Source organism: Phasianus colchicus, chromosome 12, assembly GCF_987193195.1.
Source record: "Phasianus colchicus chromosome 12, bPhaCol1.hap1.1, whole genome shotgun sequence".
In the NCBI taxonomy this organism is placed as follows: Eukaryota; Metazoa; Chordata; class Aves; order Galliformes; family Phasianidae; genus Phasianus; species Phasianus colchicus.
The window spans coordinates 5,407,847-5,433,698 of NC_143447.1; the positions used below are offsets into that span (position 1 = coordinate 5,407,847).

General features: G+C 40.6%; 2 protein-coding genes and 1 long non-coding RNA gene across 4 annotated transcripts in view; all 3 read left to right on the forward strand.

The window, feature by feature from the left end:
* Nucleotides 1-4,270, forward strand: part of ICE2 (interactor of little elongation complex ELL subunit 2) — a 41,322-nt gene extending 37,052 nt beyond the window's left edge. The window contains exon 19 of the transcript XR_016470290.1: nt 4,211-4,270. The gene's annotated coding sequence lies outside the window, so the exon portion shown is untranslated. The remainder of the gene's footprint in view (nt 1-4,210) is intronic.
* On the forward strand, nt 91-23,372 carry ANXA2 (annexin A2). Its single transcript, XM_031616428.2, has 13 exons — nt 91-156; nt 4,211-4,270; nt 7,956-8,055; nt 11,424-11,518; nt 14,079-14,192; nt 17,117-17,207; nt 18,515-18,594; nt 18,878-18,937; nt 19,550-19,643; nt 20,302-20,397; nt 21,335-21,393; nt 22,011-22,133; nt 23,015-23,372. Exons 2-13 carry the CDS (start codon nt 4,223-4,225, stop codon nt 23,072-23,074), a joined length of 1,020 nt encoding a protein of 339 aa, XP_031472288.1. The 5' UTR covers nt 91-156; nt 4,211-4,222; the 3' UTR covers nt 23,075-23,372.
* Nucleotides 23,373-23,566: 194 nt separating this feature from the next.
* LOC116225568 (uncharacterized) overlaps nt 23,567-25,852 on the forward strand; it is a 253,551-nt gene continuing 251,265 nt past the window's right edge. For both annotated transcript variants that reach the window (XR_016470294.1, XR_016470293.1), the window contains exon 1: nt 23,567-24,004. This is a non-coding gene — a long non-coding RNA (uncharacterized LOC116225568). The remainder of the gene's footprint in view (nt 24,005-25,852) is intronic.

Here is a 25,852-nt window from a genome sequence, read left to right on the forward strand (position 1 = left end):
GCTTTCGCGGAGGGCGCGGCCGGGTGAGTCAGCGCCGCGGGTGGGGGCTCCGGGGCGGGGAGCGCCCGCCCGACCCTACAAAACCCCTCCCGCGCCGCTGCCGGCCCCAGCCGCCGCCGGAGCCGCCGCCAGAGCCGCCTTGCCCGCCCCGGCCAGGTGAGCCCCGGGGCTGCCAGCGCGGCACGGAACGGGGCCGGGCCGGAGGGAGGGGGCCGGGGTACGGCGGCTGCCGCGGAGGGAGCGGAGCGGGTGCTGCCCGGCAGCGGGGCGGTGGTTGGGTGCGGTCGCCCCGTTCCTCTTCTCTTCCTCCGGTTTCGCCCGCCCGCCGTCGTCCCGTGGGCGGCTTCGCGCGGGGTCGGCGGGGCTGAGCCGGGAGCTCCGTGCGCCCCGCGGCTGGGGGTGCGGCAGCGCCCGGGAAAGGGGAACCGTCCCGTAAGTCGTCAGTCTTCCCCAAAAGCCTTCCTGCGAAGGCGCGTAACGGTTCGGCAGAAGTAGCGGTGGGGCCGTAAATTCGCTTTCCACCCCGAAGCTTCGCCCGCCGCTTAAAGGCAGCGGCGTTCGTGCGAGGCTGCGGCGAAGGCGGCCTCAGAGAAGCCCCCGGCCCGACGGGACGCGCTCGGCCCTGGGCTGCCGCCTTTCCGTGCCCCGGGCGCTGCCGGCGCCCCGCAGCCCTTGCACGGGGCGGGGCCGGGCTCCGCGGGCTGCCCCGGGTTCCCCCCGCCCACGACGGCAGCGCCCGGCTCGGGCGTGGCACTCCGGCCCGCGGCGGAGGTTCTTCTGGGGGCTGCTGCCCCCTGACTCAGCCCTGGCGCGATTCCTCCCGTCTGAGCCGGAGGGCAGAGGAACGGAGCCTTTTGTTTTAGCCCTAGGCAAAGCGAAATGCTCTCTGGGTAGCGTTCTTACTCACAGTGGGCTTAGTTCCTTTTACCTTAGCTGTTCTGGTGTTCGTACTCAAATGCCATATCTGCATGGGGGTATATTGACCCCGTTGTGCAAGTTGAGAGTCAAAGGATCTTTCAGGTCCTCTGTGCCGCTGGGTGATCCCTCTGTGCTCCTTCTGTAGCAGCTGCCGGTGATAAGCAGCCCCAGTGCGTGTGGTTTGCATTCCCGAGGAATGGTTTCCACTGGCAGGAAAGCTCTTCCCATAAAATACCAAAAATTGAGTAACTTGAATTCAGTGAATTAAAGGCCTTTATTTTTGTGCATGCATGGCATCTTGGGCTGGGACATCTCCTGGGCTGTCAGTAGGAGGAGAGCAGTTCAAGAAGGTGTACAATAGTGTGGTTGAATGGTTTTCTAGATCCTTTCCTTTAAAGCTAGTTTTTCTCTGAGTGGTGACTTTGGATGTCCTGCTAAACCTTACAGCACGCCCTGCAGGGAGAGGACCTGGCCCGTTTGTACCAGCAGTCAGCAGTATGTGGTGAATGATTTTGAGTCCTTAATTCATTTACACCGAGGCATTGCAGCTCCTCCCTGCTGCATCTCCTCCGTTGCCAGACTTCGCCCTGGTTTGGAGACCTGACACGAATGTGCTCTGAGTTCAAGTTTCCATTCTCTCATTCTGGGGATGCCGTTTCCTTGGCTCATTATTTGGGAACACCCTTTGCCCAGTTTCTGTCTTGAAGGGTGGATTAAATTCTTAAAATGGTAGCTCTGCCTATTGAGCAATGTTGGTTGTGTGTACCTTGCATGGCTTTCCTCCGTGAATCATGGTGGGTGTTGTGCTTTTTTTTTTTCTCCCCTAACTTTGTGTACCTGAGCTGTCCCTGGGAATCAAGCTACAAAGCTCCTTCTGTGTATGCTCTTCTGTCACCAAACAGCTGAGGGGATGAGGCACTGAGTATAGGCCAGCCACGATGTAAGAGTAGGTTTATAAGTCAGAGATTGCTGGCAGTGGTGGTGGGGTCTGGGCTCAAAACAGGTAATCTCCCTTAATAGAATAATATTGTGCTTCAGAATTGTGTAGTTTGTATTTAGGAGTAAAGCCAATTGTAGAAGCTTGCCTTAAGGTATTGAAGTGTTACTTGATGTTAGGAGGGTAGATGTTGATCGTTTCCAGTGTAAGGAAGAACAAGTTAGTGCACATATTTTCTGTTTACATGCTCAAACTCAACCAGAACTTGTCCAAACAGCATCAAAATCAGTTCTCAAATATGATGGCATTACAAAGCAGGGTGTGACAAGACATGCATTTGTTCTGAGTAAAGCTCTCTCTGCAGTTTCTTGCAGAAATGCATTTTTTCTTTTGCCAGCATGCTTCTGAGGAACGGGCGGTTGCTATAGCATTGTTGTGTGCTGATGGCACAAACCTTCCAGCTCCAGCCCTACGTGAGGGTGTGATCGTTCTGTTCTTGGAAGCAGTTCAAGTGCTTTGTTCCAACAAGCCCGATTCAATGTGGTTTCTAATTGACTTAGAAATAGGAGTCTTGCGAAAAGCTTTGAGAAAGATTACACTGCAATCACTTTGCTTGTTTTCACTGGTGGTTTCTGGTTCTTTGTAACGAGGAAGGCTAAAGGACTGGAATTGCTTGTCTCTGGTACTGGTTGTAAAGCTGTCAGAGTACAAAGGTCTCATTGTTAGGCACTTCATTTTATTAACATAAACATGAAGAATTTCACAATGCAGGAATATGTTGTCCATCTCTAACCAGTGTAATTGTGCCAACAGCAGGTAGCAGCTTCTTGCTGTTTCTGCTGCCTGTCTTAAAAAGGCCGTGCTGGAGTTTTGCTCCAAAGAGGATTTATTTATTTATTTTAATAAATTATTTATTTTATTTAAGGAAATTGACGTTTACTATGCTTTTCATTTCTCATTTTCTTCCCTTGAGATCTTACTTCCCCTTGAAATAGATTTGGTGTTTGTTACTGACATAGGTCACGTCAGAAGATAGGTTTTCTCGCTGTATTTTAAGCAAGGAAATGTGCAATTAGTGCATTTATGCTAAAAAAACCCACATCAAAATACATGTTACTGTACTTTATTTCTGAAATTCAGAATTTCTCTGCTTTTTCCTCGTAGAAGAATTAATGAAAAAAAAAAAAATGATTTATAGGTGTTTAAACAAAGAGAAAATCTTTCTCTGGAGTCTTTACCAGGTCTCTGTTATTTGGAAAATATTTCTAAGCTCTTACTCTGCTCTGAGCTCTTGGGTTCAGATCTCTGTGGAGTAGAAGGGAGTTTAGCTTGTCTGGGAGATTTGCCTGGGTGGCTACTAGCACTGCTTGCCTGAGGAAGCCCTGGTGTAAGGAGAGCGATGAGTGATTGAACACAACAAAAAGTCCAAATGCTCAGGGCACACCTGGGACTGGCTGTGGAGCAGCTGGGAGTGAGCTCGGAGGGTGTGGTAGCTGACATGGAGTTGGGAGACCTGATGACTGCGTGGAAATGAAGGGAAGAGCGCTCAGTGTGGCCGACAATAATGCAATTTTTATTCCAGACCCAGTTATCAGTTAGTCAAATGTCACTGACCTTCAGATGTCGTGTCCTATCTCCTATCGAGCCAGCTCTTTTCCCTGTTTGATAATGCTATCTGTACAGACTGCTGAGTTCTTGAAAAGCAAGCTCTAGTTTCAAAAGACCTGGTAACGTTTTCTTCAGTTGCGAACCTGATTGGCTAGCTGGAAATGTGATGGGCAATCTCTCTCCTCTCAGTGTAAGAATTTGTGAGCTGAGTTTTGGGTCTACAGTAAGTCACTTACACACTTGCCTTTGGCTTCTAATCTTTGGGAAAGAGAGTCCATTTCTGCAAAACAGCACTACAGCACTTGTAAACTGAAAAAAAGCATGGTGTTGTAAAGCACATTTATTAAATTGATGTTTATTCTTGCAGTCTGAATAATTTGTTTCAGGGTTATTTTTTTTTCCCCTAATTTTCTTTGTATGACTTAGCAGGATACTGTGCAGTTTAGGGAAGTGAACAAGTGATACTATTTTATGTTGCAAGGTGTTACTCTAGCTGTAGAGTCTGTTACCTACTATCTAATGATCGTGTTAGCAATGGGTGTTTGCAGACTTGCCCTGGTCAGAATGAAAACCTCTCACTTGCATTATTAATTGTACTGTGGCTTGGAAAGCCTTAAATCAGCATTCTTGCTTGCAGTTAGCAGACTCATTGGATTGTATTGGTTTCAGTGATGCAGCATTTCAGGACCGCATAGCCTGCAACTGTATCTGTAAATATGTTTATGTCTGCTTGTTTCTCTCCTCCAGCGTTCTGTCAAGATGTCTACTGTCCATGAAATTTTAAGCAAGCTCAGCCTGGAAGGAGATGTAAGTATTATTATTCAAACCAGAAAAGTTTGTTTGACTTAAATGCCATATCTTTTCTTCCTTTACAGGATTTTCTTCCAGCAGTTGTGCTGAGCTGTACAATTTACAGCATTCCACACATTTCTTCTACTTAATCTTATCTTGACTGAAAACTTAGTTGGCAATGGTCTGCTTTCAGCCATACAGCTGCTATAAACCACAGGGAAGTTGTGTTAGCTGACGAGATCTAATGACAGCTCACCCAACTGACCAGCAGCATGAGCAACATTCATGTGCTAGAGGCCGTACGAAGGAGACCAGAGAGCAAACTGGCTGCCTAGTTTGGTCATTCATTTTCTGTTTAGAAAAGCTTACAAAATCCTGGTGTTGGTTGGGTATTTTCTACCACATCTACACTTACTCAGTAGTTTTATCAAAATACAGGAAAGCCACACTTTGACTTCTTGTATTGCAGCATTGGTGGTAAGGTTATCATTGCAGTGTGAAGATATTGTGTCATCAATCTGTGGTTCTGCAGTTGATATTGAAGAGGAAGTGAATCTCATCTCTGCATCATTTCATTGGCTACTTACAAGCTTACTATTATTGTGATTTTTATAACCAGTAAATGCAGACCTGGACGTAGTACAGCAAACTTTTTGACTGTTTTTGCTACTTGTGAAATAAGTTACTTGTTGTGAAATAAGTTATATATGATCTCTGCGAAAGCGCTGTTGGAAAGGACTGAGTACTGCACTGTGGGTAAGTAGCAAAGCTGATTTTGTACAGCAAAAGCAGTTAACAGATTTCTTGTCAATTTCCATTTAAATGGGGAGTTCCTTTTGGAATAATATTTTAGCAGTCGAGTGTTAGCAGTAGATCTGTTTCTTCTGTGATACAAATGAATAATAGCAAAAGTCAAACTTGAGTACTGCTGCATCAATATTTTCATCAGATTTTACCACAGAGTCTAAGAGATACCAGGGGAGGTGTTTGTTCTGGAGGGCCTAAGTTGGAAGCCAGAGCTGATTAGCTAGTTCATATAAATGATTTGCTCACTTCCCCGAAGCAATGATGCAGCTTATTAACTAATGTTAAACACAAAAATTCAGCCACTATTTTTCTCAAAACATTTTTTTAACCTTGATGGTACAGAAGGCTCACAGCTGAACCCTGTATTGCATGTTAAGGGATCTGTACATTCTGCATCATTTGTCTAGCAACTGATCTCTTTCAGGACCGAGAAACTGCATTTACCATCTGGCATGATTCAGGCTTGGGCTGTCTTCTCTTTCCTATATGGGAAGGAAGGAGTTGAGCTGAAGTTAACCAGCATATGCCGTTTCTGCATCATCTGTCTGCAGCAGAGACTAGAGACATTATGTGACAAAGATCTCCCCACTATGTCTCATCATGTGCTCTCTCTTTGTGCTGGAAATTGGAAGCCTGTAACCTAATTGGAAGCCAAAGTAACCTTTATAGGTTACTTGCAGGATGATGACAGGCAACTCAATTTTGAAATGTAACTGATGGTTTGTTTGAAGGCAAAGAGCTCTTGAGATATAAATGTCTTGAAAGATTCTTGTGGGGTTTTTTTTTTGTTTTGTTTTGTTTTTTAAGAAGAAATTAAACTTCATAAGCTTTCCTGTTAGTGATACGTGTTCCCTGATGTTCCATTTTTCCCAATATGGTTCAATTCCTCAATCTTGGAGCAAGTGAACCAGTTGTAGGATCTCTGAAACACAATAAATATGTGTGGAGAAAACAATCTTTCTCTGCTCTAATCCTGCCCAAACTGCTGGTGTGTTTACACACAAGGGTGAACTTTTACTACCACATCCTGGAAATTTTTGTACTGAATCAAATGCAAAGTCAGTTGGAAAAACTCCTCTGAAATCGTACAGTGGCAGACGTGTTTTCTCTGGAGCGGCTGTTTTTCATAGGAAAAATAATAATCCTGATAAGACTTTTCCCTATTCCAGTGACATACACAAGAGTCAATAAACATCATTTCAGAGAGTCAAACATCTTTATGGATGCTGAATTTAGAGACAGTCCATTTACTGGTGGAGCAGCCAGCAGGTTTCTGCCTTGCCTGTATTTATGTACATGGCACTTGCTGGGTCTTTTGACCACTGCCAGGGGGTCTGAATCTACCTGGTTACATACTGTGTGGAAGGACACACGGTGGCTCTGACTGGCCCCCAGATTGCTTCAAATAGCAAATAAGCTGCTGTGTGTTTTCTCCATGTATGATATGGTCTCGAAGTAAAACACTTTGTCCAAATGACTCAGAATAAGTGGAATGAGAGACATCCAACTCTGCTGAGCACACCGTGTGGCATACATCAGGTTATCCAGCAGTGGTTAAACACAAGTGCCACATGATTGTGGGTACTGATGGGCCTTGGAATCTTTCAGACATCCAGATTTCTTTGAGACAAGAAGGTTCAGTGGCTGCTGCCAGAGGAATGGTGTGACCTTTACAGGACAGCATCAAATGTAGCAAAAACAAACAAACAAAAATTCTTAGAATTTCTTAGTTAAAACTTGTCCTCTTTTTAACAATTTGGGTGTAAAAAGGTCCTCCAGATGTATTAAGATAACTTAGTACTGTTTATGAACCCTGGTTTCTGTTGGTTTTAGGGACTGAAACAAATGTTTCCAGGGATCTTTACCAAAAAGCTTAGTCATTGGTTCACGAGGGAAATAGCTATGGCAATTTCAGATGTTAGTCACTATGTATTTCTGCTGCAGTTTTAAGTGTCTAAATTGGACTCAGTTTCTCAGCTGTTTATATGAACCTCTGTGGTTTAGCTTAACCTGCCCATGGAAGGTGATGTGAGCTAATATTGGTACTTGCAGCAAAGCAGCTGAGAAGATTTCAACTTCATTCTATTGACTTCTTGTTAGAAGCTATAATCCTCAGGAAACACAATCAGGAACAGCTGATACAATCTGGTAACTTCTAAAGCATTCCAGCTGTTTGCTTGGTACCTAAATGTCCTCATATTCTTAGCAGTGGTAATTTGAAATGTCATTCAGTTTTGTTAGCCTCATGCTGGTTAAACCAAGTCATGGACTTTGAGAAGGAGACGGTAAGTAGCTTGTGATTTATAGAAGTATAGGCTCAAAAAGATTTGGTCTTGCATTTAAAATCCACGAGACAGAACATGAAACTTGCTTTGACTTGTTAATTGTTAATCTTCCATCTCCCCTGCCTTTTTTTTATTGAATCTTTACTTTGTATAATTGTGGCTTGAAGTCTGAAGTAGAAAGTTGGCTTCAAATCTGAAAAATTTCAGACTTAGTGCAACAGATGGTTAAACTTTTGTTGACTTAGCTTTTTGTAATCAATTTTCTTCTACTCCAGCCTGAAAGCACCAAACCTGAGAAAATAAAGATTTAGTGCATAATTTCTGAATGTGTTAGATTTTTGCTGTAATCATGTATAATATTGGTTTGTACATAATCTTTTTTAAAATAAGCATGTCTCTGAATGGACTTAGGAACAATACACCTCTAGAGAGCAGAGTTTGTTAGCAGAATTCTGTCTTCATGAATACCCAACAATAGTTCTTACATTTAAGATTTTGAGTAAATAACAGTCAACTGCATATATTAACTGCACCAAGAACAGATTACATTTACATAATTTAACTTTAGGGCTTTTTCTTCCTTTTTTTTTTCTTTTTTTTTCCCCTAGCATTCTCTCCCTCCAAGTGCATATGCCACAGTTAAGGCTTACTCAAACTTTGATGCTGACCGGGATGCTGCAGCCCTGGAAGCAGCCATCAAGACCAAAGGTGAGGAACGTGGGCTGTGGCTTTTACTCTGTTTTTTAAGTTAGAACACTGGCACGCATATAAAAAGTACAGTGTCTCGCAACTACCACATCCTTAATCTGGCTACCTGTTTTAGGAGATCTAGGATTTCTCAGACCTCACATAGTCCTGACAGAGCTAGATCGAACTGTGTAAATCCATGCTTTAGAATATGTTTTAAAAGTCTGTGCCCAAAAGTTGTTCAGACTGTTGCTAAAAATGCCCACTTTTTTACTCTTGATTTGTCAGTACTTCCAATTCCACTACTTTCTTTTTTTTTTTTTTTCTCTGGAAATGAAGTGGCAGCTTCTGTGGCAGTGCTTTGACACCAGCCTCTGAACAACTGATTTCTAAGGGATTATTGGATTGGATGTTTCTCCTTCCTTACAGCTTTCCAAGCAGCTGAATGGGTGATTTGAACAATTTTCTACTGTGTTTTGAACTGAATGTTTGTATATCTTGTATTATTGTAGAGGTCAAAGTCATAGAAACAACAGAATCTAGTTTCTGAAATGATATGACAGTATTCCAGGAGCACAGGTAATGTGAGAGTTCCCTACTTCCCAGAACCAGGTAGGCTGGCATCTCCTTGTCTGTGCCAGGATCCACAACTTGCACTGATTGGTGGGAGACCAGGATGGAGCAAGTGAGATGCAGTCCCATGGAAAAGCCTGGCACACTGAAACAAGCGGGAGCACAGGGAATATGAACTGCAGCTCCCAAGTAGTAGTACCTTCTTGGTGCTCCTAGGGCAGTGATCTCATCTTGCTGTAAACACAGAAAGGTTGTGCCAGGCTTTCCAGACTTTTTCCAGGCCAGAGAAGCAACGGCTGGGCCCAGCTGGACCTGCCAAGTCTGTTGCCTACATTTCAGGAGACAGATAAATTTAAAAGCCAAACAGTTTCTAATCAGAAAGAAATGCCATGTCACTGCCAACAAAGCACATGTCTGACTTGCTACAAAATGTGAAACTGCCCCTCCCTAACAAGCATGAGGCTTCCTCTCACAGGATTTCTTTTATTTAACTGGAAACATCTCTTGCATACTCATTAAAGTAGGCTAAGTAGTGGTTTTCAATCACTTTATGGTCTGTTTTAAAAAGTCCTCTTATAAGAGAGGAGTAAAGTTTATTGTGTTTGACAGAAAATGCTTTGTGTATATATGGACTTTTGTCAAGATTCAATGTTTTTTAAAGTGAGCAACAATGTCCATTCTTGTTACTCATTGATAGAAATGCACTGATGAAATCCACCCTGAAACTTCCAGAGATTTTAGTGAACAGCAAAGAAAAATGTTTGAGCAGCTCAACTGCTTCACCCCGCCTCAGCAGATGTGAGTCAGCATCCTGTCCATGCAGCATGATTCCCAAGTGTGCAGGGCAAGCACTCATTTTCCATGAAATGCCAGAGCAATGCATTAGCTCATGTTTCCATCCTCAAAGCATTTGAATTAGAAGCTTGAATGTAGTCATTTGTGGGTTGTTAATCTATCACAATTGTCATAAGAATTGAAAATGTCATTTGGTAGTTTTGAATGCAAAGTATGGTTTAAATTTAAAATTCATTAAAATGCCTAAGAGATGGCTCTATGCTGTAGTTTTCTTTAGGACTGAAAAGCTGTGTGTGTGTGTATGCATGGCTGTTCCTGGACTGGGAGAGTTCGCTTTCTTTTACAAAAGGAAAACACTTTAAAACACAATAGCTGTAGATTGTGGCTGAAGTGTACAGTCAGCATGTTTTCAAACCAGAATTTCTAACTGAGACATGATGCTTTCCAGAGCTTTGTCGTTTTCAGGCTGAGCTTCTGTAAGAGCACAGATGTAGGCCTGCCTCAATAGGAGCTAAGGTCATAGAGTATAGTATTTCATCATGAAAAATGTGGGCAAGAGGGAGAAATAAGTCTGAATATTTTGGACTTGACTACTTGTTCCATATTCTGTAACTAGTGGCTAAAAGGCTTGCGGTATGCAGGTCACTCTGAAAGTAATGCTTCCTATTTATTTCCATGGAAACTAGAACAAAGGGCACAACAACACTATTTGATATAGCAAACTTAACTACAGAATTTCAACATTGTCATCACTATTAGCTGTGCATTTTTGCCAGCAACGAGTGAGAGCCTGCATGCTGCACTTGTAAAAATCTGTACAGCCACCTGAAATGTGGCTTGTCTTTCATGTTGCTGTAGCACTGCTGAAACACACCACCCACTGCCTCACTGTGCTCACATCCACTGCTTGGTCTCTAAACACATTCAGCAAGTGGCAGCGAATGTCAACGGGTGCTATTTTTTCCCCACATGGAAGATTTCAGTTCCACACCTTTGCTTCATCTGCACTTCCATGTCAGACACCGTTCTGCACCTCTGCTGCCATCTGTTGCATGGCAACAAAATGGAATGTTAGTGGGAAGGTTCAGCCTCTACTGCCATACCACCAACATCCACCTCTGATGTCATGAGTCAACATAATAAAGTATGAGGGCTGCTCTGAAAGGAATGCCTCCTATATCTGCTGTGATTGCTTCTGGTACTAAGGAATATAAGCATAGATGGGTTCTGGAGGGGATCTGGGACCTACCAGTTGCTGCTGATCCATTCCTTACCTTCTGGTTCCTACTGGTTTCTATTAAAAATATCCATTTTTAATAGAAATTTTTCAAATGTAAAAGAAGCCATTTGTTGTGTTTGTTGTAGTAAATACAGAGACCCAAGTTGAAACTCTGGGCTTGGTAGGACATCTATGGTAGAACCACCTATTTTCTTCAAAGTCTGGCATGCAATTCACCATGTAAAAATAAGGACAAAAATACCCAGTTCCTTCCAGTATCCAAAAACAAAAAACAGAAAACCCAACAAAAAACAACCCACAACAAACCCTCCTGTTACATTCTGAGTGAACATAATATAGTTTTATTTTCCCATTTTTATATTTGAAGTGTTAGTTAAGTGACCTGAGGTGCATTAGAAAACATAGCTGCTTTATTAAGAAGCCTTAACTAAAAACACTCAGATGAAAGGATGGGCTTTAATGAGTTCACATTTGTGTCAGTTTTAAAGCATCTGTTCTTGAGCAAGTTTCTTTGCAGAGTATTGACTGAGCACAAGTGAAGCAGGAAACAGAAGCAGTGAAGCAGATCATGGATGAGACTTTGTTGATGCGTGTACATGCCTGTGCACATAAAGATCTTCATTGCATTGAAAATTTGTGCTGTCTTCAAGGCCAGAATGTTTCACATACCAACTAATAATATCAGAGCAGTTGAGCTCTGCTCCAGACTGCATATATGCTGTGTTTTGAGTGTCAGAGAACACGCTAATACAAAGAGATTCTTTATGTTATGTCTTTGTAGGTGTGGATGAAGTTACCATCATCAACATCCTGACAAACCGCAGCAATGAACAGAGGCAGGATATTGCCTTTGCCTATCAGAGGAGGACCAAAAAGGTAGCAAAATGTGCAGAAATAACAATTATTTAATATTTTTCTTGTGGATAGATAGATTTTCAGGCCTTGTACATCTCACAATTAACTGTGAACAAATGAGATCATATTATTGGGCTTACCTTTTTCTTAGAAGCAAAGATGCATTTACTTTGTCCAAATCTGTTGAAGATTTCCTAGCAGTTGCAGAAATCACGATGGGTGTCATATCAGCCAGCTAGCCACCAGACATGTTAGAAAAGCCATTGTCAAGGAATGTCTCAATTTGAAGACAGAAGTGGAAGGGCTTTGGAGCTTGCTTATTGATTGATTGATTGATTAATTGATTGCATGGTAATTTTGCAGAAGGAAAACGTTCTGTTCACATAGGTAGTTTAAATGAGAAAAGATTGCAGTCAGTTGTGCTGAAAATGCTGTAGACATGGAACAAAGTGATATACTGAGCTGAACTTGTAGAAATGTATGCATTCATCTATTGATGGAAAGAAATCTCTAAAATATTTGCAGCAGTCTGCATAATGAGTCTTTCTGTCTGGAAGGCAAGAGATGTCCTCTTGAATTTTGAAGTTGGGAGTCTTACTATAATTCAAGTTTTACGCCCACATAGAAGAAGAAATTTGTGTAGAATTGGGATTATGATGAATGTATCTCTTCCAGGTTTGCCAGACCCCAAACGGTAGTCCTCCAATAGCAGCCCAGAATGCACATCCAAATGTAAATCTAGAGTTAAAGTTTGGAAATTCACCAGCTTTATGCATGGCTGATACAGGCACATACATGCAGAAGCACATACCAGTTGGACATATGCATGCGTTTGCGTGTCTGCACCCTGACGGTCACTCTCTTGTGAGCACTGGGGGAATTTCCTATATAAGCTGGACCTTAGTAATGAAGTGTGTCACTCAAAGCTCTGTTAAATGTTTTGCATGACCACAGAAATGCACAATCAAGAAAATATACAGCTTCTTTCTTCTAAGTGTTATCTCTTCCTTTACCTTTTTTTCTTCGCTGCAACCCAAGAGCAAACTGAATTTATCGAGTATAACAAGAGCCAAAGGATAAGCAAGTACAGAAATAATGGAAACGTGCAGTAGAAACCACACAGTGAAATAAGAAATTGAATGATAAGAGAGGAGGAAATGAAATACAAAAAGACATATCTTGAACTAATATGTATGTTTCAGGGCAAGTATCTCATGGATTTCTTTGGCAGTGTGTTGTACTAGGCTGCTCATTTTGCTCAGTATCTGCTTGTTTTGTGCATTGTTGAAATAGTTCATTATAATAAAAAGTCACAGATCTACATCTTTTTAAATTCCTGTGAGTTGAGCTAGGTTTAATGGGAACTACTGATAATTTTAGGAATGGTTTGATTTGTGAAGTCCTTCCCTATTACCAACATTAATGGAACTACCATTGACTACTGGGGAGTCTGCATTTGTGTCTCACCAAAACTTTGTGTGCATGGAACTTTGGATCCAAATTTGGATTGGTATACTAGAATATCTCTTGGACTAAAGCAGATTGATGTCCAAAACTCACTATCTTGGTCAGTCAGCGTAGTAAGCACATAACATTGCTAGCATACATTAACATTCTTGAGTTGGTGACTTTGAAAGCAAATCAAATGCCCTGGCTGTTTATCTCTCTGGTATAAACATATCTGCAGTTTAGCTGAGGTCACTTTCTCCTGCAGTTAGCCCCTATCCCCACCCTCAGAAATTGTTCATATGAAAAGCTCTTTTCTGTAAGCTACATACCTAACTTATGGGACAGTCTTAAGCTTCGGGACAGTATTGGCCTGTGTGGACGCTGAACTTGATTCCAGGGATTTGAACTTTGGAACTGCACTATAATGAAGCTGGTGCTAGCTTTATTCAAGTTACATCTGAACTCATAAAAGATGAAATGCCACTGACTTTATTTGCATGCATTCTATGAAGCAAACATATCTGTTGCTTCCTACAGGACTGACTGACAGTTAGCAGAAGACTTAGGATACACAATTCTGATTGTACTCTTGAAGTTCTTGAATTTTTCTGCTTTCAGGGATTGTTGTCCTTCAGCCAGCTGTTTAGTAACTGGACCTTTACAGTGGAAAAACTGTGCAGTTTTCCGACTTCTCAGCTAATATAGGGCTGCAATAATAGGAAAAACACAAATAATATGGTGCTACAGGAAAATATGAACATCTGATGGAGAAGCACTGACTGCAGGGAGTCAGGCTCAGATCCATCGGTGCTTATTAGATCTAATGAAGTGTCAGTGCTTCAAGACTGGAGCTGAGTGTTCAGAGTCACTTGGAAGTCTCTGCATCATGCTCCCCAGCACTCTGCCAGCCGCTGGTGAATTTCTTCTTAGTTTCAAAGGATAAGAAAATCTCCATTTGCCAGGCTTATTTCTTAGACTTTCACAAAACAAAAGCTCTTTGTGTTCCTTTTCCTTGTCAGTTGTGTAAGAAACACTGGCAGACTTGGAGACTTAAAGTGCTACAGGCTAAATTTTCTGGAGATCAGAAGTGAGCTTTAATTCTTTTTTCCATCTTGCCTCCTTTATTTTACAGGAACTTTCTGCAGCACTTAAGTCTGCTCTGTCAGGTCATTTAGAGGCAGTGATCTTGGGCTTGCTGAAGACACCATCACAGTATGATGCCTCTGAACTGAAAGCTGCCATGAAGGTAAATGAGCTTTGAAATTTAAATGTTTTTCTGGTGTCACTTTAAATGTTACTGATGTCACTATGTTAAGAATGAATCTGGCCTTTGTATCCAAGGCCGCAGTTTTCAAGTATGTCCACTGTTAGTGTTTTTTCTGTTTGTTTGTTTTTGTACCACAGTTTACATATCCATCTGCACAGCATACAACATCTGAGTGTGAAATAAAATAAATTCTGGAACCGTGTGATTTTTGAAATGTTAATTAAATCCTCTTTTTAGGGAAAAAGTACAGTCAGGAATTGGTAGGCTGCTATTGCTGGTTGTGCTCTCATTACTGTTCTTAAAAATAACGTACAGGTCCATAGTACAAAATAGCCTAAGAGAGAAACTGTTTGCTGGAGCTGTTAAACCCTTGGCTAGCATTTGTAGACTGAAAAAGTAGTTCCTGCTTACTGGGTCATTTTGCTGATTTTGAAGGAACATCCCGTACCAGATCTGCCTCTGCAAAGAATACGAGGAGGAGGAGAATGTGATGATGAGATATCAAAGCAATCTTGGAGAAACTGCACAGCAGTGACTGAACTTACTGAGTTCAGAGCCCTACAGTCACAGGCAGGCGTGGAATAAATGGCTAGTTCAGAAATACCTGCTCTGCTGAAAGAAGACTTGGAGCACTGCTTATGCCGGTGCTTCTACTTTTCTAAGCAAGTGTGTGTTTGGGAGTTTGTATTTATATTCAGCCCTTATGGTTCAGCTTCTTTATTAGGTTGATTATTTATTGATTGATTGATAGCTAAAAAACAAGCATTAAAATATATCTGCTGGAACTTGTAACATGGCAAAGAACTGATGGATTAATTCGTCCAAACAATGAAAAATGAGTAGAAAAAATAAAATGCCAGCCAGATGGTAATCCTGTAATAGGAGGCCAAATCCATTCCTCCAGCGATCAGGTGCTGCCCTCTTCTGGTTTAAATATACACTATTCCTAATTAGCTGCAAATGATTTTTTTTTTTTTTCCCATTTGCAATTATTTTATATGTCTAGGATGGCCATAGTGTATCTGCTGCATTTACAGCCCGTATCCTGAGCTATTACTTTTTTGTAGCCATAGGTATAGAGTATTATATTCTCTTGGTTAATCAGATATTCTCATTTCCCAGGCACTCAGTCTGAGCTTGTTTATGTTGATACTGTTCTTAAATTACATCTGTGACATCTGAAATCAACATTGGGTAAAGACAGGCCATCACTGAAGACTTAACTATTTTTCTGAAACATATGCTTACAAAATACATAGAAAATCTTCAGTTTCATTAGCTTTTATTTCTTCCCTAGATATTTATTAGAAATGCTTTGTAGAAAGCTTTCCTAATTCTCTCATCTGTGATCCATTTCTATAAAATTATTCCGCTTTAGTCCTCTAACTGTATCCAAGAAGGCAGTTTTTCTCATAATTTCCTCAGTTTTCCAAACATGAAGCATGAGAAAATTTCCCAGGCTGTTACCTTGCACATTTCTCTTGCAGTTCTGTGCAAACATTGCCTGTTTTTGCCACATACCAAACACTTTGTTAAATAGAAGTGTAACAAACTCTTAACAGTAGGCATCAGAGGATCAGAGGCTTTTTCTGCCTGCTCTTGATGCTGAAAGACAAAGGCATTGGGATTAGCATGAACATGGTTCAGTGGTAGGCAGAAACAAAAACAAACTCAGTCTATTCAAAGAACAGTTTCTTTTCAAAAAACTAAAGTATCTGTCTGCCAGATGGCTTTACTAACTAGCAACTCAGATGTACTCAGTTGTCACTGGATAGGGAAGAATCATCAACATATCCAATTAATCTTTTATTTTAAGTGATCTTTCAGAGGCTTCTGTCTCACTCCAGTAACAAGATTATAGTGATGCTGTTAGTAAAATACTCATATTTTATTTCGATATGTTTTTATATCAAATAACTGAGTTTAGAGCACATTGATCAAATCATGTTATTCTGGAGTACTGAAATTCCTCCAAGGCTTAACTGAGAGCTGATGCATTTTGATGCAGTTTGTTATTTTCTCTTAGTGCTAATACCTATATTATTTATAAAATGGTAGTATTGCTGCGTAGTTCAAAGTACTCTGACTTCATTAAGTTTATTTTAGTCCTGCAGGAAGGTAAACAGAAATTTTATTACTACAAGATGGACCTTGATTCCAAAGCAAAAATTGCTTTGGAATGTCATCTCACCCATTCTGCTTATTAAATATATACATACACATATATATATATATATAGGTTATCATCCCAAGTACATTTTTATTTCTTAATATATCTAATGGTAATACAGTTACATCTGTATTTATGCATTGGGAAGTACACAGTATGGCCAAGTGAAGAGGGGACTTGATCTTATGGATCTTTTCCAACCTAAATGACTATGTACTCCTATTTATTAGCTGGAAATCCAGAACATGCTTAAATCTTTGTTGACTTAGAAACAAAGCTGAGACAAATGAACATGTCATGCTCAGATTTGCGTTTGTAGTGGAGGAGGCCTGTGGAGGGAGATGGAGCAGAAAGGCAGGGAAGAACAACTTTGTTGCTGCCCATTTGCACGCTAAGAATCAACATGGGCTGCAATCAGTGGACCTCTCTCATTTCTGGTGCTGGTGAGGTTGCTGAGTGTTATGAGAGACACTCATAAGAAACACGTTACACAGGGGTACCATCAGTTAGATAGTCAAAGGTGCTAGAATAATATTTGGCTGCTAAAAATCTGGTGTTCCTCTGACACATTAAAAAACTTCTCTATAGCTACCAAAAGTGTCCTTGAATGGTTGTGAAACTGTTATAGTCAGAGAAAGGAGAAAAGATAATGAAATGTCAGTAAAATATTTTGAAACTGTTCAAGCATGTCTGTGCATTTCTGACATCTAACTTATCTGCGTATATGTTCCAGGGCCTGGGAACTGATGAGGACACACTTATCGAAATCATTTGCTCACGGACAAATCAGGAGCTTAATGAAATTAATAGAGTCTATAGGGAAAGTAAGTTTATTTTGAAAGTTTTGATGCAGTATGTTTGTACATGAAGTTGCTTGGCTAAGTTCCCCTTAGTGTTGGTTTGACTGAGATTCTTACACCACATCTGCTCTGTTTCTTTTATGTTGGGGCATAAGAAATTTTGTACTGGCATCTTGGATATTAATGTGTTTATATAGTTTAATCTGTTGCTTGGTAGCAAACAAATTGGAGATGATATACTACTCATCTGATAAGTTGCATCTGAATATTCTTTTGTAAGCTACAGACGTTCTGTGCGTAGTGACAGAACTAATGATGACAGACTTATGGATTATAGGTTCAGTTACGTAATAAGTAGGTGAAATCCAGTGAAGCATGTTTATAAGTTTATGTGGAAGACCTGCCAGAAAAGACATGAAGTTAAACTTCACAGAAGTATATATTCTCTTTCGTAACTGTTTCAAAGCATTTTATCTGATTTCAGATATAATTCTTAGTTGATTATAACTGGATTTGAGAGTGATGTAAGATCCACCCTTTAAATATTCGTTATGTTTTGATATTGACTACTCTGGTCATGCTCATCATAATCTGTAGTGCAGTTGTCAGTGCCTGTTTGTTTCCCTGAGCTTGAGAACTGAGCTCACCAGAAATAGACTGAAATGGGGAAAATTGCTGTCTGTTAATGCGTAACTGTTGTCCAGCAGTTCTGCTAAGGTACTGGCTGAATCAGAAAGGACAAGCAAAATCAATGTGGTCTTAATGATGCATACTGAAAAAAATGTGTATCAGTAAGGAGAATGTTGCTGCTGCAGATTAGATTGCTGTTGAACAGGAGACAGAAGGTGTTTTTGTAGCAATGTAGCATGTGATCATTTGAAAAACAAGGATGTTGAGACACATACTGGAATCTTATGCAGTATTCCTTTGTTTTATAATAGCAGTTTCTGTCTTTGTGCATTAAACTTGTAATTGCAATTGTCTAGTTGTAAATCCATGAATAGTGAAGGTCTAAATGCAGTGGTTGGCAAACAAACGGTCACTGGGCCAGCTTAAAGCAATATTCCCTTCTTTTCAATATTCTCAGGCTTTTGTGTTATTGTTCCGTGTTTGGCAGACAGGCTTTGATTGCATGGGAACTCCAATGACTAGCTGATAGTAATGTTCTTTCTTTTGTATGCAAGCATGTGTTTGTTTTCCTTCCCCTCTGTGTATGACTTTTATATGATAGCTGTTTGCTGATGGGCATAAAATGCAGTGATTAACTCCTGTGCTTGTAAACAGGTATTTGTGGGATGCCCTTAAATGAAAAAGAATTTTTTGTTTTCTAGTGTACAAAACAGAATTGGAGAAGGACATTATATCAGACACATCTGGTGACTTCCGCAAGCTAATGGTTGCCCTGGCCAAGGTAGATCTGTTCATATCCTTCCACTTTTCCTAATATGCTCCACTTTTCCTAATATGCTTCTAACTCACCTTAAAATTTTCTTGTATTTTCACTTAAATACAGAAATAAATAAAAACTGAAGGGCAATGTATTTTGACAGTGACACTGTTCATAGCATCTTCACAATGGAGATGAAACATGCTCATGTAGCAAATAGTGACTAATTACTGATTAGTGAAAGAAATATAATAAATTGCTTGAAATCTATTAAAGGTCTTCTTAATCTTGCTATTCTCACTTGAAGGGCAAAAGGTGTGAAGATACTTCTGTGATTGATTATGAACTGATTGACCAAGATGCTAGGGTAAGTGCTAATAATGGCCATTAAATGTCTTAAGTTGATTAAACTTTGGGGGATATTCAGAGCACAAATGCTGTGAAAATGAAGAGTTTAGGAAAACAGATGTGTGTATTTCAGATCTCTCTTGCATAGTAATGTGTGAATGATATCAAGGTATCTGCTGTTTGCAATTCTGATATCAGTTTTCGTGGGATACTTACCCCCTAGGATCTATACAGAAGCACTCCGATATTTCCTGTAGGCACATAAAAAAAGAGGTCTTTTAGCAAAAGGAAACACATGCCTTGTGAAGACTGGTGGCAATCAAGCAGTTACAAAAGATTAAGGAAGAGGTATCTTTGAACTTAGTGGCTAGTAATGCTGTTGATTATATCTACCTTACTTAGAGCAGTTCTGCTAAGGTAAACAAAGCTAAATTTGGAGTAAAACCTATAGAGGTAAATAGAAAAGTAATTTGTCTTAGTTACAGGGTAGATCCTTGTTGATCTGCCTAAATCTGTGTCCTTTTGGGTGTCTCCCACTGACGCAGCTCCTGTAGTGCTGTTTTTCCAGTAAGGAAATGGTCTGTGTTTGAAATGGCTTTCTGTGTAACTTGTGATTTTCATTCTTTACCAGGAGCTCTATGATGCTGGTGTCAAGAGAAAGGGAACTGATGTTCCCAAGTGGATCAATATTATGACTGAAAGAAGTGTTCCACATCTGCAGAAAGGTACAATTTAAAAAACAGATGTACATTTTTTTCTCCTGTAAGAAAATAATAGATGAAAGTAATAACTGTTTTGTTCCACATGGCTTTCAAGTAAGTGTGAAAGCAGTCAAATCTTATTCACACGCAAGTTGTTACAATTTTTTAAGTATCTGTGGATGTGTTTATCTCCAATTTCAATGTGTATAGATCTCTTTATTTTTACACATGTGCAACCATTGTTTAATGGTATGTCATGTACACTGAGAACAAAAATGTTAGAAATCTAGAAAACAGGGCTGCACAAGACCTTGAAAGGTCCTTTAGCTTTTCATTCTATCCAGGTTAAGTTAGCTGTATCATGTGTTCAAATCTGAACATGGGTAAAGCAATTAAAGATTTTTCTTTTCAGGAACCAAATCACTGTTGTTTTAAAAAATACTCGTGATAGAAGTACAACAAGTACGTTGTGAGATAATGGAGGTGTTCAAGGAAAACAAAAAACTGTACCACCAGCTGGGTAACTTAGGCTATCCTTAACAGACAGTTCCAAGAAGGACTTGGACAGTTTTTTTTTTTAATCATGTCAGCACATTGCTCTCTCTGCATTTTTTATTTGTGTGGTTACTTTTAACCATTCCTGGTTTGGTTTTGATTTGATCTGCTTTCTTTCTTGTAACAGTGTTTGAAAGGTACAAGAGCTACAGCCCATATGATATGTTGGAGAGCATCAAGAAGGAAGTTAAGGGAGATCTGGAGAATGCCTTCATTAATCTTGGTGAGTTACCGTAAAATAAACACTATGTTTAAATAATATCTTTTCAGTGCTCTTGCAGTGTACTGTGACGAAAATAGGCCTAGCTTCCTCTGTATTGCTAGAGGAGAAAGAAACTGAAAGGGCTGGTATTATTGGATCTGTCTATTTCAGGACGTTACAGGTATTGAGAGGTAACATACTTTGTCCCTCTGCAAAATATAGATCTTGCTTTCCAAATGAAAAGGAAAATGCACATGTTCTGTGATCTGTTGTTAGTTTTAATTTTGTCCAATACAGAAGCTTAATGCTTGTTTCCTCCACATAAAAAGGTTGGAACTCTAGCTGTGCACATTAATTATTCAACATGGATAGGCTGGAAAGCAAGCAGTGTGTGTGTGAGGAAAGACAGGCTGTGGAGGATACTAGAGACTAGAGGCTAAGAAAAAAGCTAATTTTGCTCTGAATTCTCTGAAATAAGGCTAAATAAGGGGGGTAAATAAGGTGAAATAAGGTGGGGGTGGCTGCTACTGTGGATGAGACGAAAATACATAGGAAGTTGCCAGAGGAGAATCCATTTCAGGCTAAGGGAGAAACGTGCTGTCTAAGGCTAGTGTAGAATCAAGGCAGCTCAACCTTGAAAGGGACACTTCTCACCTATTAGCATACAGTAAACGTTTTCAGAAAAACAGGTTGTTCATAAAAGTGCAAGATGGACTTAAGAGTGAATTGTGTGGAGGAAGGTTAGCCTTCTGAAATTATACTAGCAATAGAGGGAACTATTTCTCAGACTGCAAGCATTCGTGCTTCAACCATAAGCGTAGCCAACCAATTTATAAATAACAATTCAGGTAAAACCAATTTATCTTTGCCCCTTTTTGGGGAACTTTTGGTCAATACCTTATTTTGACAGTTTACCATGGGCAGGATGTTTACCCATTTATCATATTTCTCTCTTTAGTTCAGTGCATTCAGAACAAGCAGCTATACTTTGCAGACAGACTCTATGATTCCATGAAGGTAAGAAAGACTGTTCATTCTACTAATTATCTTCTAACCATTGTTTCATCAAATTTTTATTCCTTAGGTGGTTTTATTCATATGATGTGTAACTGGCATGTGGATAAACAATGAAGACTTCGTATTGTTCACAAGCATTTTGTAATAGCTTAACTCATAGGCTATCTATTAATATGCATCTGGTATATGGAAATACAGGGAAGAGTCATATAATAATATAGACGCATCTTTTGTAGGTAAACACAAGTTGATAACAGAAAATCTGTTTATTGAGATGGAAAAATAAATAACTAAATTTGCCTCAAAAGATTTTATTGAGAAAAGGTATGAAAGAGAAATACATTATGACAGGCATTAGGCAATAACGTGAAGAAGACCTCCTGGAGTGCCAGAACTGTGGTTGCAGTCTAAGTAGCTAGATTGGTATCTAGAAGTTAGTCGAACACTGTTGATGAGAGAGGTATGTTCGTGATCAAGTTCCTGGATCAAGTTCAAGTTTATTGTACCTTTTACTGATGCTACTCGTTGTCTGTAGTTTGCTGTATGTCCACCACACCAGTTATAGCATCCTTTTACGTTTCATTTATTAAAAGTTCCAAATGTCAATGTGCTCATAGGGCAAGGGAACCCGTGACAAGGTCCTGATTAGGATTATGGTCTCCCGCTGTGAGGTTGACATGCTGAAAATTAAGAGTGAATTCAAGAGGAAATATGGAAAATCCCTCTATTATTTCATCCAGGTAAATTTTCAGCATTCTATATATATTGATTGTATGGATCTTCCAAGTCCTTTTCTTTGGATTAATTCCACTGTTAAAATTCATGTGAGGTATTCTAGAAGCTGCAGTGAGAACAGTAGTTGTTACCATGCACAACTGAAAAAATATTTAGCTTTGTAGTTTACCACCGGTACAATTCCTGGCAGCCATTTCACTGCTATAGGCAAGTTCTGCGCAATCAGTTGATATGTTGCAAACAAAAATTCCATTCACCTGTCTCTATCTCCAGCCCAAAAGAAAAGAATGGCTCTGGATTTGCTGAATTAACATAGATCTTCCAATTGTCACTTTCTTTCATTCCAATGCCAAGGAGCAGACTTTTATTGACAGATTTTTGTGATATTAGGAAATACTAAGTGTTAGATTTTATTTAATTGGAAATATATTAAAAGAGGTCATGCATCTGTTTAAACCCTGGTCTGCTGCCCTGCCCACCTTTACCTCTGCATAGATGTAGTTGCATCAAAACCTTAAGCCCAAATCTTTTTCTGAAGTAAGATGTGAGTTTGAAATTACAGGTAAATTTTCAAAATAGTGAATGTACTATAAAATTTTTGTGGTGATCAGTGAGAAGGAACAGAATCAAGTCCTCCAGCTTTCCTTTGTTATCTAGCTTTTCCTTTTTGCATCAAATCTCCCTATGGCCTTGCATGTATGTTGTAAGAATGATAATCATCTCAATTCAAACACAAGTACAACTTGGTCTAGATAGTTTCCTCCAGGCTAGCAAGGCTTCAGTTGTGAAAATCAGTTCATTCCCCCAGGTTTAGAATATAATGTGTATACCCTCATATTTTGTAGCTGTTTCCTAATACGTGTTTTGCGTTTTTTCCCCTTTATAGCAAGACACAAAAGGTGATTACCAGAGGGCGCTGCTGAACCTGTGTGGTGGAGAGGACTGAAAACTGTGATGTGGAAAATGAAAACGCAGAGACATGCCTATTCTGCTCTTCCTTTTACTGTAACCCTTGACAAAATCGAGCCGCCATGCAAACCCTGCCCTGCCTCTATCCCTGCCACACCACTGCAGCTCCCCAGCGCTGCCTGCACGTCTCAGCAGCAGCGCCCTGCTTGGCTCTGCCAGAGTTCCTAACAGCGTGAAGCCAGAGAAACTAACATTCCCCAGAGATCAAGGTTAAATGTGCTTGTGGGGAATGCTTCTTTGTGTATTGTTTCTTAATAAAACATAAATAAAACAGATGTATCTCTGTCGGACCTTTAATCTGAAAAATTGGTGATCAACTGATGCATGTTTGGCTTGTGCCAACCGTTGGCTTTTTTCCCTTCTCCATTAATTCATTACCTATGGCTGAAACCTTGTCTTTGTACCTCAAAGCCTTTCCTGTTTAATGATGCTTTTTTTTTTTTTTTTTTTAATGAGAAACACAGCCATTCCTGTGGTGGTGATGTTTTGTTTTTTTTTTTTTGTTTTGTTTTCCTCAAGTGTAACAGCAAAACTCAAGCCTCACCTACATGTTCTGTCTGTGTAAAACAAGGGCTGAATGCATTGAGATTTCATTTAAATGCTTACAGCGACCCCTCAGTCGCATGACTGAAGGAAGGAAACGTGCCCGAAGCCGCGGGGCACTGCAGCAATGGATGCTGCTCCCCTCTCTCGGGATGCAGCTTCCCGCCCTTTTTCTTCCCGCCCTTTTTCTTGCCGCCATGGGGCCGCGTTCCTCGCGCTGGGCGGGAGCGTTCCAGAAAGTTCTGGTCCGCCCCTGGGCGGGAGCGCGGCTGGCTTTGCCAGGGTTGGGGAGCTGTGGGCGGTGCGAAGCAGCCGGGAGGCGTTACGGATTGCAGGAAAGCTGAGCGTCCTGCGGTGGAAGCAGGTATTGCACGCTGTCGTGCGTGCAGCGACTCGCACCTGATGTAACGCACTTTGCTCGTCTTGTGGCAACACTGTTTCTTGCTGTGGTATGAAAGACTCAAAGTGTAAAGAGCAAAACTTTCTCTCCGACGGTGAGTGCTGCAGCTGTGCTCCTAGGCGTGCGGGCTGAGGGTAGGCTGTAGCTGGAAGAACTCCCGTCCTTTTTCCTCAGCTTTCTGCCTTTGGAAGTGCAAAACGAACGGCAAGCGCTCTCGGGTGTTTGCTGGTGTGTAGCCCTGTGCCAAAGGCAGATCGCTCTGACGGTGAGACTCTCAGACGAGCCCTTCTGAGCACAGAAGCGCACAGCTCCTGCTTCAGGTTGGTGTTAAAAGGGCTGAGAGGTCTCGCTGCAAAAGCGTTGTCCATAGACCACAAGAAATATTTGGTGTAAAACGCTGCAGCTGATAAAATATTGGTAACTTAAACGCATAAATGGTAGAATTTTTCAGGAGCGGCTCCAATTTAATGCCTGATGGAGCAGAGTCGTTCGCACCTGTTTACAAAATGTCTCTCTGGCTAGATTTGTACATCTAAAAACTCATGCTGAGATAGCAAATCACTCTTTGAATTTAATTAGGTAAGTCATCTCTATAAACTTTGCTTGCTTGAATGTGGCCTTGTAAAAGAAATCAAAGGGTAGGCATTTTTCCAGTCAGTGGAATGGAGCTAGAATTTGATGGCTAGCATGCACTGCCTCACTGCTACATGACATTCAGAATTGCAGGCAGTCTTTCTCTGGGAGCAAAGCAGTGCTAAATAAACCTGTGTGATCTCAAAGGCCAGGACCATTTTAGCTAAATGTGGACTAGAAACCAAATTAGCCTCCTGTGAGATCTTTCTGTTTTCTTCGTGTAACACTGGTGATTGTTGGTTTGGTTTGGTGGTTTTTTTTGTTTGTTTGTTTGTTTTTGTTGTTGTTGTTGTTGTTTGGGTTTTTTTGCTGGTAGTGTTGATTGATTGATTTGTTCTATTGGCTTTGCTGTACCGGACAGGGAGAAATCTCCAAGCTCCTGTTGGTGCTGCGATGTGGTTGCATGTTTTCTAGTATGCAAGGGGGTGAGTGCCTTGAGCTTTATTGGTCAGGAATTCCTTCAAGAATGGTGTTTGGCGGTGTTATAGCATTTGACTAGTAATTGCCCACCTGGCAAGTGAAGCGCTTGATTTAAAAAAGAAAAAAATAAAAATAAAGCAAAAAAGCATGTTTTCAGTTGCTAATTGTGCAATTTAGGCTGTTACTTTATTTAAGGTATATTTACCTTTGGAAGAAAAATATTAGATATTTAAAATTTGCCTTTCTAGCTCATTGCTTTCCCAAAAATGTGAGAAGAAAGTCTGAACTCATTTTCATGGGATCAGGCATTGGTACAGCTTATTGTGTTTGCTCACTGGTGTTCCATTCCGGTAATACATAACAACCAAAATTTTCCAGGGATACTTTACACTTCTTTGGCACAATTTTTTGGAGTATCCCGAATTGCACAACAAATAACAATAGTAAGTAAAGTTTGCTTGGACGTAATAGTGATTTCTCACTAGACCTACTTGGCAATGCAGGCATTGTACTAGCACTGAAGAAGCATAGCTGTGTACAAGCATGGGCTTAAACACCTTTGAAGACTGTAGTGCTGCTTCTAAGATGGCCGCAGGTGATGTCCTTGATGTAGTTTTCAGTCACACAGATAAGGGTGACTTTACTGTTTTCTGTACACCATTTCCTTCCTCATCTTTTGCGTGACTTAGCCTAAGAGTTTGTATGGTCCAATTCAGAATGAGATCAAGTTACTAATTGTGGAATAGCTGTCAGGCCTGT